At 35.8% G+C, this 14947-nt stretch overlaps 1 protein-coding gene across 2 annotated transcripts in view; it reads left to right on the top strand.

Annotated features, from left to right (window-relative positions):
• LOC111581987 (non-muscle caldesmon-like) overlaps positions 1 to 14947 on the top strand; it is a 43808-nt gene that overhangs the window by 976 nt on the left and 27885 nt on the right. For both annotated transcript variants that reach the window (XR_008603279.1, XM_035957319.2), the window contains exon 2: positions 11294 to 11434. Coding sequence is in view for 1 of the 2 variants with exons in the window: in XM_035957319.2 (XP_035813212.2) it covers positions 11294 to 11434 (141 nt within the window). In the remaining variant the exon portion in view is untranslated. The remainder of the gene's footprint in view (positions 1 to 11293; positions 11435 to 14947) is intronic.

The raw sequence follows: 14947 nt of genomic DNA, 5'->3' as shown, positions 1-14947 counted from the left end.
TCGCATTTACATGAGAGGAGCAGAATATTAAAAGCGTCAGTGAATATAATACAATCCAATCAACAAAAACTGAACATTATAGGCATCATAAAGGCACATTTTGTGGTAAAACTGTCGTAATACCAGTTTTAAATACAATTTTTAAAAGATAGTCTCACAAACAGCAGAATTGCAGCTTTAATGCAGCCATCAAACATAATTAAACATATTAAACCAGATGTTGAAGCAATATACATTTATCCTACTATGGGCTGCAGTATAATTTGTATTTTACTTTAGGATTTAAACTTTTATTTTGTATTTCACTACATTTATTTAAGAGTTATAGACCTGTGTTATGTAATGTTCTGTTAAGAGGGCAAATATTTAATAATTAGTTTATTATTCTTGGTGTTGGAGTCAACTGCATTATTTAATTAATTTACATTTATGTATTAACACGAGAGGAGCAGAATATTGAAAACATCTGTGAATATGATGCAATCCAGTCAGCAAAAACTGAACATTACAGGCATCACTTCATGGCAAACAGTTGTATTAACTGTATGCTCCAGCATAATGTGTATTTCACTTCAATATTTAAACTTTTATTTTGCACTCTGCTGCTTTTTTCTCACAGTTACAGACTCGTGTTGCTTATAAAAACCTCCAAGTTCAGCGCACTCATCAGTTTATTAAATATTTAAATGAACTCTGCCTTCACCACACTGATGCTAAACACTCAGTGTGCTGAAACTTTTAGCATCACATGGCAATTTATTACAATGCTAATATTCTACAGGTTTCAAAAGAGAGGCAGTTTATGTCCACAGATGCACAAAATCCAGTTTTTCCTCTCGTGTTATATGAGGTGGAACACATGGGGGGTATTTGGGGGTGTTTGGGGGTATTTGCAGGCTTTTCTCACCTCACCTCTGCCCAGAATCTGTCACCTTTGCCTAAATTTAGATTTTATGTCTGCAGTAAAAATGGAGTAAAAGTGTAATTGCTCAGTTAACTTCAGCAGAAAAACACAGTTACTTGTTTTTGTACCGACATTTTGTCCCTATAGGGAAATTTACTCTGCAGCCTGCACACATACCTGGACATAAAACACAATGAAATACATGAAAGGTGTAATTAAAATGTGTAAAAACCATGAACCAGACCGCCCACACACAAACACACAAAGAACACCACAACATCTAAGTTACACAGTATGCAGTGTTCAGTTTTTAGAGCAAATATACACATTTAATCATATTTTCGTTGTTATGGTTTTACTTCTTTGTGCTGTAGTCATTATTTTGTGTTTTTACATATGTGTTCTTACATGAGAGGAGAAGAATATTAGAAACATCTGTGAATATAAAGGAATCCAGCACAGCTAACTATGACACAAGTGTCAACAAAAAATAAACATTATAGGCATTAAAAAAAATTACTTTATGGCAGAACTGTTGCATTAAATTTAATTAAGTGTTCCCTAATAAAGTGGCTACTGAATGCATGTGCATCTATGTAGATATCTGTGCTTTTGATCGTCTTTTAAAGCAAGCAAATCTAAATTTGACAAGAAGATGTGGAGCTGAGAGCAGCAAATACAGCATTATATAGCTTACAACTAATCTTAATATCTAAATAATTAAAATTTCAGTGCATTTTAATAAATACAAACATGAGAAGAAGTGAAATATGTCTCTGAGAGATGAGTGAATGACATTTATTTGAACACAAAATGGAAAAGCACATTTTAATTCTTTGTTTTACCAAGTAGGTTCAGCTGAGAACAAGTTCTCATATTTACCCAACTTACCACAAAGATTTTACATTTACGCTTGAAATTTGGTGCAATTATGGATGATAAACTTACTGAAATGAAGAGTTTTAAAGTACGTATTTCAGGAAGTTTACTGTAAAATAAACCAAAAATGCCTTTTTGTCAAAGATATTTGGGTATTTAATTTACTCCATTTCCTAGGAGATTCATAAATGACCCAGTTAATGCTTCTAAATGTAATGATCTTCTTGGTTTAAGCTACTAAACGTCGTTGTGTGATGTTTATATGAGAATTTATTAAGAGTTAAATAGAGGGATGTGAAATAAATCAACTGTATACAGGTTTAAAATGATTGCAGAAAGAGGTTAAGTGAGAAAGATTTGCTTCAGTAGCACTAAATAACAGCAAAACAACTTATTCTGACATTTTTGTTTTCCATGATGTCTCCTCTTTACAATGACGCATTTGTGGTCAGTTTGTGTGTCTTTGTCGTAATAGTTTTCTTTCCCTCTTCATTTGTTTTGTGTCTTTTTGTCATCAATTAGTTTCATTTGTCATCATTTTGAATCTCCTCGTAGTCACTTTGTGTCTCCTTGTGGTAATTTCATTGAATTTTGTGTCATTTTGTGGTATTTTAATATCTAATTATAGTCATTTTGTGTCCCTTTTATGACTGTTGTCTTCCTTGGTGGTCACTTTGTGCCTCTTTGGGCTGGTCTTTTGTATCTCTGCAATCATTTTGTGTCTTTTTGTAATCATTTAATTTAATTTTGTGTCTCTTTGTGGTCATTTTGTGTCTTTTTGTGATCACTTTGGGTATTTTTTGGCATTTTGTGTCATTATGGTCCTTTTGTGTCTTTTTGTGGTCATTTTGTGTCTAATTTTAGTCATTTTATATCCTTTTAATGGCTGTTGTGTCCCTCAGTGATCAGTTTATGTCTCTTTGTGGTTGTTTCTTGTCTGTTTGTGTCACTTCTAGTCTTTTTTTTTTTGCATTTTGTGTCTTTGTGACACTTTTGTGTCTTTTGTGGTAATTTTGTGTCTCTCTGTGGTCATTCCATGTCTTTTTGTGATCATTTAATTTTATTTTGTGATCATTTTGCATCTCCTTGTAGTCACTTTGTGTCCCCCTGTGGTCATTTTGTGTCTAATTTTAATCATTTTATGTCCCTTTTATGATCTTTGCGTCCCTTGGTGGTCACTTTGTGTCTCTTTGTGGTCCTTTTGTGTGTTTTTGTGGTCATTTGATTTCATTTTGTGTCTCACTGTGCTCATTTTGCATCTCTGTGTAGTCATTTTGTGTCTGCTTGTGGTCATTTTTTGTCTAATTTGTGTCATTTTATGTTCCTTTTATGGCTGTTGTTTCACTTGTGGTTACTTTTTTTATTTTGTGTCCCCTTGTGGTCATTTAATGTCTAATTATAGTCATTTTATGTCCCTTTTATCACTGGTGTGTCCCTTGGTGGTCAGTTTATGTCTCTGTGGTTGTTTTTCGTATCTCTGCGATCATTTTGTTTTCTTTGTGCCATGTTTGTGCCTATTTGTGATCATTTTTCATCTCTTTGTAGTCTTCGTGCTAATTTTGTGTCTCTTTGTGATCATTTTGCATGCATTTTGTAGTCACTTTGTGTCCTTGTGGTCATTTTATGTCTAATTTTATTGATTTTTTTGGCCATTGTTGCCCTTGGTGGTCAGTTTGTGTCTCTTTGTGGTTGTTTTTTGTATCTCTGCGATCATTTATTGTCTCTTTGCCCTCCTGTTGTTGTTTGGTGCTCTCTGTAAATATGTACTGTTGTACTGTGGGTCTCCACTTGGTCTAATTCATCCACTTAAAGCCGTCTGTTGTGATTTTTCTCCTCCAGCAGCCACAGGAGCCTGATTTCTTGTGTTGTCTTTTTGTATTTGCCCTCCTCTTCTCATTGTCAGCGAGCTTCTTGTTTCCTTGCTGGAACATTGCGGTGTGACTTCACTGAAAATGACACTCAGCTCTGGGTTCAATGGCGTCTTTTATAGCTGCAACTTCCTTTATGGCGATGACATCATCTGGCTGAAACCTCTCGCTCAGCAACACACACACACAAAGGAAACACCGTCCTCCAGCCTGCATTGCCTCATTGTGTAAATGGTGGAAAAAGTGATGCATATCAGACGGATCTCCTCCATAATTTGCTCGTTTCACATTAAGGCTTCTAAGCGTCGTGTTAAACGTCCCAGCAGACCCCAAAGAGACGACGCAGCCCAGACTGACCTGAGAGAGCAGACTGCAGCAGCATGACAGTGAAACCCAACACAACACACTGTTTAAAAAAAACAAAACAAAACAAAAAAATACAAAAAATCACATAAAAAATGGTGAAAAGTCTGGCAGCAATGATGCTTTAAAGAGCACATAAGATAACTTTCAAAATTTGGAAAAAAAAATTACTGATTATAAATAATAAAACCACAGAAAAAGAAATTTACATGTTAACCTTAAAAAAACAGGCCAAAACTGTAAATATGTCCACATCAAAAGTCTGTGGTAAATAGTCATTTATTCTTTTATGATGTTTAACAATAAATTTGTACTGTTTTACCATAATTAAAATCTATCTCTATATATATTTATTTATATATGTGTATTTACTTTTAATTTCCTTTAATTGAAAGACAAAAGTGTGAACATTAAGGTTTAAAAAATGGTAAATAATTTATTTATATTCACAGATTATCCCTGTTTTTTTAAATCACAGATGTTAACGGTAAAAAGTCTGTTAACTGTTAAAAACTGTTAATAACGTCCACATTAAAAGTTTGTGATAAATAGTTATTTATTCTTTTATTATATTTAACAATACATTTACACACACATGCACACACGCACGCATGCACGTACGCACGCACACACACACACACACACACACGCACACACACACACACACACACATATATATGTATATATATATATATATATATATATATATATATATATATATATATATATATATATATGGTAAATAATCTATTTTTATTCACAGATTTTCCCTGTGTTGTTAAATTACAGATGTTAACTGTAAAAAGTCTGTTAACTGTTAAAAAAACAAAAATCAAAACTGTACATGATGTCCATAGCAAAAACCTGTAAAACATTAATCTGTAAACAAAAATACATCATTTCTTTCTGGAACCACTGCTGCCAGACTTTCACCGTTTTTTTATAGACCTTTTTTTCACAGTGTAGTTTCCCGCTTGGGAGGATGTTAGTGTGTAACTACATGCTCCCTGCAGAGCTTTAAACATTAATTCTGTACATATGCTGCATTTGCATCATAATCCATTCCATATGAGTTGGCTGATGAAAATCTGCATGTCGGTCAGTCAGATTAAAAATACGACTGCGGCTGAATGTAAATCAGGGGCAGCTCATTTCCTGCACAGACAGTGAAGGTAAAAATGAACAAAAATGTGACAAATGTGGCAGTTTAGTTACAACAATAGTTTGCTCATTGATAACGGCTAACTATAACAACTAACTACAGACCATAAACAAAAACAAGATATATTTGGTTAGACCACGAGTAAGATGTAAGTTTTTGCTCTTCTTCATGGCCTCTCTCTGCTCCATCATCCACACAGATCAGTGCTGTCTGTTGGAGCTGCTTCCCATCTGATGTCACTTTATATGAAACAGACCAACCCTGTCTCCTATTAATTATTTATTACGTTTAACAACAGATGGGTGGCTAAGCAAAGGAAAAACTTGAAGATCTGACCCCTACAGTGAGAGGATCTGGTGGCTCTGTTATGCTGTGAGGGGATTTTGCTGGCCTGGGTCACTGAATGTTTTGATGGAAATGATGTGAATCATATTGTGTGTATGAGGGTTTCATCTCTCCAGCAGAGTTCAGAGACTTGAATGATCACTGCCAAGGAGCACTGAAGCTGTTCTGGTAGCACATTGTGACCCAACATCTTAGTAAGACACTTTCTTTTTCCTCCATTCATTTGTCACTCTCCTTTTTTTGTATTTCTAAACATGACTCAGCTGAAAAATGCTGCAAGGATTACATATTTCATACTTGTTTCTGTCTAATACAATGAAAAGTCACAGAATGTGGTTGCTGAACATGTAAATTAATCTATAATATAATATAATATAATATAATATAATATAATATAATATAATATAATATAATATAATATAATATAATATAATATAATATAATATACTGCGACTTCTGCTAATAAAATCTAACAAAACATATTTATTAACGTTTAAGCGCACATTGTAGTTTTTGCCATCAGGGGTCTCTCAATAGATGTAGTTTGATGACAGAACAGTGCCGTGGGATCATGGGAGTTGGAGTCTTTACATCATTACAGCTAAACATTGTTTAATTGTAAGTAACTCATGCAGAAATCACATTATGTGTTCAAGTTTTATTTACGTTAGTCAGCTAACTAATTCACGTAATGTCATTTTATTCGTATGAAGCAGCCGCAAGTAATACTAGCTAATGAATGTTAACTGGTAATTTACCATTAAATGACTGGTTATACCGCTACTGTAGCTAATCCTGGGGCAGCTTAGTACTGGTATATGTGGTCAAAACAATCACAGTTAAATAATTAGCATCATAAACAAAAGGATGAAAAAGATAAAAAAAAAAGTTGCTAGTTTGTTAGTGTGCCGAATTCTTCTTCTTCTTCTTCTTCTTCTTCTTCTTCTTCTTCTTCTTCTTCTTCTTCTTCTTCTTCTTCTTCTTCTTCTTCTTCTTCTTCTTCTTCTTCTTCTTCTTCTTCTTCTTCTTCTTCTTCTTCTTCTTCTTCTTCTTCTTCTTCTTCTTCTTCTTCTTCTTCTTCTTCTTCTTCTTCCGCGGCTGCAGGTGATTAACGGAAATACGACGTCACTAACAAGTAACCATAGACTGTGAAACTACGGATTTCTCCGAGATTTAACGGTGTTGTAAGTATTTTTGGATAACGTGAGTACACAATTCAGCTGATAATATAACAGTGGTTTAGTCGTTTTTATGTCTTTTATTGCTGAAATGTTATATATTGCCTTTGTTTGTAGCATCATCGCTAGTTTAACTACATTTCTCAGCGGTTAGGTGATAATGAAGCTGTTAGCTGAACCAAACAGGTTTTTACTAGTTTTACTGACCCAGTAATGCGGTAGTTAGCGTTGGCAGAAGCTGCATTTTTCATAACAAATCTACATGGACGTACGTGTGTAACTCACAGAAGCAAATTTCTCTAGCTAGCTACTTACTTTCACAGCCTGTAAACAGGAAGTTAAAAAAAAAGTTTAAATATATATAAAAACGAAAGTAGTCTCTGTTGTAAACATTATTGGGATAGCTTCAGTAGAATTACTCCAACCTTTTCTATCTACATTGTTTCACTGAGCAAAATATATTAGGCAGTATGCTAATGCTCTTCTTTTCTGGCTCAGAGATGAAGTTAAAAATCTAATTTCTATTGTTTTGGTTAAAAAATGGTTAAATTTAGCAAATTGGGCATGGAAAGTTTTTGAGATGTTCAGCAGGTGACAAAATCCTGAACACTGTCTGAGTCACTATAAAAGTTAGAATGCAGCTTTATTCAGATGTCATGATGCCACAGATGACAGGAGAAAGACAGGCACTTGATAGTCCACAACTCCAACATTTGTAGTCTAAGAAATTGTTCCAAACATTGCCATATGATGCTGTGGTTGTTCGACATTGTTGAGCCTGTCCCCCAAAATGTCCACCAACTTTGCTGAGCTTTTCATAAAGAGCAGGACAAAATTCAACAAGCAGCATTGACATTCTCATTGACTATACGTAACAAGTTGCAATTGGCAGAGACACTTATTACTACCTTGTGATTTCTGGTCTATGATCCCAAACCCTTGCCATACTTGGTTGTTTCTTTCCATCTATTCTGTTGTAGTGATGCTATGTCTTAGAGCAACATACGTTTGCCCCTACATTGAAAGATTGGACAAAATTGATTAATGTCACAAGCAGCGACTGTGTTTTTGTTCATTGTAGCTTTAACTGAAACAACCATGTTTCTCTAACTTTAATCAAAGTAGTTTTGTTGTGTAAATGTTGGCACACAGCTGCCGCCCTCTATCAACACCAATCAGCCATTTTACTGTGCTTTTTAAGAGCAACATTATAACTGCGTAAGTCCTAATTTACTGGAAAGTATTTACTGGCTGTGAACATAATCCAGGAAGCCATGATGTTTGTCGCCATGTGTTAATTTGGGAAACAATTTAGCATTATATTTGTGTAATTTTAAGGAGACAGGGGAGAACAGGAAGAACGCCAAGTTTCAGTGTAAGTTTAATTTCACTTCCTACAAACTTTGTGATCATTCAGAGTAAAATCTGTGTGAAATCAACATATTTGCTTGCTTTCACCACCTGACTAGATGTTAGATTTTAGTCCTTTCCTACTGCCTCATGTTGCATTTACTCTCTATTTTTTTATTTTGTCTGTCTATCTGACCAGTCCCAAAAGATATTCATTGGCCAAGTATGAAAGATTGCGTAAAAGCAAAGAATTGTTCATTGATATGTCCCTTAGTTTGCTCATTAACTAAGAACTGACAGTAGCTGATTCCTTTAAGCTCTAAAAGAATCAGTCTTAAAACTTGTGTAATGCTTTTCAGAAATGGTTTAATCCACGTATACTGCAATAAATTGAAGTCAGCGGGCTGAAATGTGCAACATATCAATATGGTTCTTAAAGGATTTCATGCTCCTTCTCTCCCTTTGTTGCACTCAGGCAGCGATGATGAGGTCCAGACAATCAGACCTGATCCCAGTTGACCCATTTCCAGTTAAAAAATTGCCTGACCGCGAAGCCAAACCAGCGCTGTCACACATCACATCGATTTACTGCGAACTTATGACTGACTCTTGCCAATATGGCTCCTAGTGCATCTCTAGTGAGTGTGGTCTTATGTAGGTCACTTTCCCACATAATAGTGACCACAGCCTGTTTGACTCTGAGCCCTTCATGGCCAGTGTCCTCACCAACAGCCTTAACCAATGACATTTTCCTCAGTCTTTCATAGTTGAATTAGATTTTTGCACTACAAAGATACTTTTCATGATGACTTCATCTGGACAGATTTCTGAAGAACCGATGGGGTTGACATGTTGGAAAAATTTATCACATATTTTGTGTTTTCCGTTGAATTGACCCACAACTGGCCCAAACAAAGACAATGGTTTACATTTGTCATGTGTTCTATTAATGAGAACCAATAAGCTCAAGGCTTTGGCCGGTTCTTGTTCCATGATGCTGCTGCAGCTTTTTGATCATCACTGAATTCACTAGTTGTTTTTAACAGCAGCCGGCAGGACTTCACAAACAGAATGAGATCTCCAAACAAAGATGCCAAAGGTTGTTGGTGGCAAAAGATACAGATCTATATATAAACAGAGGGTCTTAGTGAATTCAACAGAAGGTTAGAACAGTGATACAGTAAAAATAAAACTTGTTAACTAACAGCAGTGCAGCAGTTATTTGACTAGCTGCCTATTTGTAATCATTTTGAATATTTTTTTAAAGAAAAAAAGGTCAAAATTCTCTCATTCCAGCTCCCAAAATCTGAATATTTTCTGGTTTCTTTCCTCCACTATGACAGTAAATTAAATATCTTTGGGTTGTGGACAAAAAATAGTTCTGTTCAATCACTAACTCGCTGTGCAATAAAAATGTAAATATGGACACCATGTGCAATTTTACAGAATTTTTTTGTAAACACATATTTGTTCTATAAGGAGAAAGTACCTATTTATATCTGTGTACTGTGGTCATTATGTGCTGCTCTTTTCTGTGTACTGTTTTTTCTATCTGCTGCTGTAACAGAAAATTTCCTTGCTGCTGGATCAAAAAAGGTGTTATCTATCTATCTATCTATCTATCATCTATCTATCTATCTATCTATCTATCTATCTATCTATCTATCTATCTATCTATCTATCTATCTATCTATCTATCTGTCTATCTCTTACAATGTGCACTGAGCTTATCAGAGCTCAGCAAGCATCAGGGCAGATGCTGCACTTACTGTCCTCTGATTTTCCACAAGGAAAAAAAAGTTTCCCTCAATGTTACATATTCATTCAGGCATATTTTTTAGCCTCTTTTAATCATATCTGTAGGTAGTGAAAAGTCAGCCAAAACCTGTTTCTAAGTGAAATACTGTGGCATCTGTTAAATGGCATCTGTTTTTCCTGCACATCTACATGGAAATCTCTGATTGTTTTCCTGTCAAATCTTTTTTTTAGCTGTGTTGCTGTGCTCCCAAATCTTAGCATTTAACAAATAGGATCCAAGCTGTGGTAAACTGGAATTTTCCTTTAAAACCAATGACAGCACAGTTTGGAAAAGCTTCTTTTTTTTTTTAAGCCAACAACAGGTGCTGATTCCAGAGCTATGCAGGTGACATTGAACTTCCAGTCAATCAAGTAGCTGACTGAATATTTCCAAAGTTCTTCTTAGTCCAATTTCCTGACAAGGTTTTCTCCATTTCTCCATTAGTACTATGAGACGTGACATAAAGTTTCTCTCTGTGCTCTGTCCTGCTTCTCCTGCATCTCGTCACCTCTTCCTCCTCCTCTTTCTGTAATTTTTTCTCCAGAGGTTGCGATTAAGTGAAAGAGCACAGCAGCTGGCTCTAGCTCCTCCAGATGTGCTTGGACAATAAAAGGAGTTATTGTTATCAAATTCCGCCCACTGGAAACTAAAGCTCGTCGGACAGCAGAACTAAATGAGCTTTCTATGAAATACAACAAGTAGTTCTTTCCTGTGATTTTTAAATTATTACATGAAAAGTCCTCATGTGAACTTTTCCACAGATACATTTCACTGGACAGAGAGCAAATAGGAAATGAGGTACGTTTAGGGTGCCAACATGGTTACGTGAGTAGCTGGTATGTCAGTTTTAACGTTTGATATATAAGTGTTGTTTATGGTTTGGGTCTCTGAGGGATATTTTAGACAACAGCATTGTTTCAAGAAATGGTTTTCCCAGTTTGATGTTAGATTGAACCATGATCTCAACCTCATGTATCACTACGTCACTAATTCTCTGCTGCACAAACTGAAACCAGAAGAGCGGAGGTTGTTTAAGCAGCATATTAAACTTCAAATGATTTGTTTTAGTCATCACATATTGGTGAAATATCTGTTGTCCACATACGTTTGGCCATGGTGCATCTGGAGATTGAGGGATTTGACCTTACTTGCTCTTCAGCAGCAGAAAAGTCCAAAATTGACCAAGTAGCAACAAACAGATGACAGTTATGTCAAGAAATCTACTGAATAACTGCTTTGTGGTTTTCTGCTTCATGGTGACTTAACCAGAGGCTCACTGATCTCTGATTTAATCCCCTAAACCTCACAAGCCATAGGTTACGCTGTGTAGCCAAACACTGTTGGAACTGATTGTAAAGATGTCCGGAGACACTAAATATGTCCAGATGAGTTTTATAAAGAGTGAATATGAAAGTCTGACGGGCTGCCGGTGTTCTCTGACTGCAGGGTGACGGCGCAGCGCAGCCAGGAGGATGCCGAGGAGGTGGAACGTGAACGGAGGAGGAGAGCCAGGGAGAAGCAGCGAGGAGAGGGAAGCCCCTCCTGGCCAGAGCCCCTCCAACACAACGAGCGCACACACAACACAGAGTGAGTACGACAAAGCTTTAGTACTGCCACAGCTTTATACACCAGACTCACTGCAAGCCTCAGCACAGGCCCTACAGATGTGTAAATATCAGACTAGAAACAGAGCTACAGGCTGGTTAGTGAGGTTTGTTGAATCTAAAGTCAGAGTTTTCAGTGTCACAGAGATCTTTTAACCTGCTAGATCATCATGGCAACTGGTGCTGCACAGCTAACCTGATCCAGAGGAAGTTTGTTCAGAGTTTGGGATTTAAATCAACTGTAAGCTGTATGCACCATTTTTCCACAGGAAGCTACAAGCATCCAGGTAGTGATTCAGAAAATGCATACATACATTTTTATGCTTGTTCCACATTGTTAATGGTGGTGCTGCAGCTAGTAGAAAACAGAATAGGAAATTAATTAATTAATCTATTAGTGTTGATCTCAGAGAACATTCAGTCAGTAACATTAATTCAACTTGGATTTGGCCAAAAACTACGTATAAGTACCATGTATTCGTCATTATAAGACAGTGTCAGAGCTAAATACACTTGAGTATCGTGTTGAAATGTATGAAGTTTGAATTTTCTATCAGCATTCCTGTCTTACACAACACTGGTTCATTTTGTGCCGAAACAGAGTAAAATGATGCATCAAACTCCCCCATTCATGTAGGTAGGTAGGTACTTTATCAAGAAACCAGCAGCATGTTAAACATACAGAATATAGAGAAATAAAAGATAAGAGCAGAGCACATGGGATATAGAGATATAAAAACTTTTAAAAGGCATCATTGTGTACAAATGTTATGCTAAAGCTAAAAACTGTGTAGATGGTGTGAAAGTAGGCAGAAAAATATAAATAAAAAAAAATAAAAACTGTGCAATTAGTAATGTGCAAATAACCAGAGAACAGAGTAAGAAAACCTAGTTGATAACCAGCTTCATGATGCCCATTATCTCTGACTGGGGTTTTAGGTTTTATCTAACAAGCTAACACAAACAAAGCCGGGTTATGTCAAACTTGCTTCACAATACACCCTTCTGTACTGTAGCTGAATTTATGTGTTGTAGTGTGGCTGCTGATTTTCACTTTTTTTTATTTGAGCACATAGAAATAATAAGAACGATGCATAAAATTCTGCAGAATAGTGCAAAACAAATGCTTTTCTTTTAAATGTTCAATGAATAAAAGTACAATGAGTATCGCAACAGCATGCAAGCATTATTCAAATGTCCTCTGCTACTGGGATTTGGTGAAACATTTGTCAGACCTGAACATCATTTCTTACATTAAACTACAACCAGATATATGAAATCTGAATCTAAAATAAATCCCTTCCTATGGTACAGCTAAAGTTTCTTTTTTGCACGATCAATCATTCTTAAGAACTTAGCATAAATAAAGGATTTTTACGTAATCTCTAAATCATCTTCATAAGAAACAGTTCAACATTACTTACAGCTATTTGTAAGTAACTTTACACATAGATGCCACTTTTAGTTGAATTTCTGCTTCACATAAGTGCACAGTAGTTTCAATAATGCAATATGGATATATTTATTTAGGTTTGCAATAAAAAAACAAAATGCACCATGTTTCTTTTACATAATGAACAATTTGTGTAACTTAAAAATAACAAATATATCATTGAGAACAAAGATTTAATCTCACTGATGGTCCAAATTATATCAGTTAAAGATCATTTCAGTGCTCTGCTGTTCAGTCACAAATCTGTTTCTAAGTTGTGACTAATAACTTTTGAATGTTCATTAGATCATGTAGTGAAACTTAATAAATTAGTCTGATGCCAGTTAGACCAAAAAGAACTTTTGGTTTGTGAACATTTTTCTGGATGTTGCTTCCTGTTCCTCTCAGTAAGCGGTTTGCAGCACAGATCAGATGTAAACTGTCATCATGTTGACAGCTCAGCCTCCATCAACTGCAGTGCTGATTACAGGGGAACATGCTTGTTAGACAGTGCAGTGATGCTGCAGGTGATCGAGCTGAAACAGCTGCTGCAGCATCAGCTTCTGGTTGTTTGATCAGAAATGTTAGAGGAGGCATCTCGAGGGAAACATCCTCCTCGCCTGAAACTATGAACTAAAGTACACATCAAATACTGCATTGTTCACTCCTTAGCTTCATGGCTTTAATCAGGTAAACTTTCTTACATGTCCACATGAAAAACTGATAATTTCTTCCTTAACTCATCTTACCTAATTATGCTAAACTGTGCTGGGCAGTTGTTGGAACAGTTGCAAACTAACAAAGTGTGACTGATTCCCTCTCTGCTTGAATTAATATGAACAGTAAGATTTGAATCTAAAAAATATAAATAAGCTTTAATTACAGAAGTTACATTAAATAGCACTATGATCTTGCATATTTTATTTAGCTATTTTAGAAAATTGTGCAAATATTTATGCAGAAGAAATCTAAATATCCAGCAGTGCAATGGCAGCCACCATGTATGAACTTCATGACAGTGCTGTTGAAAATATGTCTAAATACATTTGCTGGAAGTTGTCTGCAGAAAACATCCCCTTTCATCTGTTTTGTAGCTGCTGATGAGTTTCAGGCTGCTGATCTGAGTTGACCTGAAACAGGAGGCAGCAGTGTCTCTGTTTGTCGTTTCCATGGTTCCTGTCTCTGTTGCCGTGGAGCTTGAAGCTGCAGGTCCGTCTACCACCTGCCAGCCTTATTTCAACACTTGTACAGACCTTTGAGTGACATTAGAGACTCTCGGTCAGTTGAAAAAGAAACCAAGCAGCAGATAAACACTCAAACCCTGTCAACCGTGTTGTTAGTTCGTTCATATTAGTAGCGGAAGTTCTCATGCTGTCTGAAAAATGTAGCTCAAACTTGTACTTGATTAATTAGCAGAGGTGGAAAGATATTCAGGTCCTTTACGTAAGTAAAAATAGGAATATAACAAAGTAAAACTACCCCATTACAAGCAAAAGTGTTGCATGGAACATCGTACTTAAATAAAAGTCCTGGTTTGGTTCCTCTGACTGATACATGTATTATATCTGACATCATTATATTATTAACAGCCAATCATCAGTGTGTCGGCAGCATGTTACTGTTGTCTGCAGGTCTGAAGTGCTTCATGTCTAGTTTTATATTCAGGAGCAACAGATAGATCTGAGGGCTGCAAAAATGATTAATGGGAGAGGAAAGAAGAAAAATACACAAATATGTTTTCAGTTTTTCTCTAATCTTTGATTTTCACTGATTAATTGGGTCGTTGAAACACTTACTGAAATTAAAACATGAGGAAAGAGGGGGAAAAAAATCACTATTTTGTGGAGCTGTTGGCTCATAGAACTCTGAAATTTCTACGAGTTGTTAACAGTGTTGTGGAAGACGCAAAGGGGTTGTAAACGGATTTAATCTTAAACTGTGTTGGATTTTAAGTTGTGTTAAATTATCAATTGTGTAAAAGCTGCATCTTAAAAAGAAACTAGAGCTGTCAGATAAATGTAGTTTAGTTGGAAGGACAATAATTAACTGTGAAATGTAGTGGAG

Source organism: Amphiprion ocellaris, chromosome 1 (genome assembly GCF_022539595.1).
Source record: "Amphiprion ocellaris isolate individual 3 ecotype Okinawa chromosome 1, ASM2253959v1, whole genome shotgun sequence".
Taxonomy (NCBI): domain Eukaryota; kingdom Metazoa; phylum Chordata; class Actinopteri; family Pomacentridae; genus Amphiprion; species Amphiprion ocellaris.
Note: the sequence above shows the minus strand (reverse complement) of the source record. Positions and strands in the feature narration are given on the sequence as shown.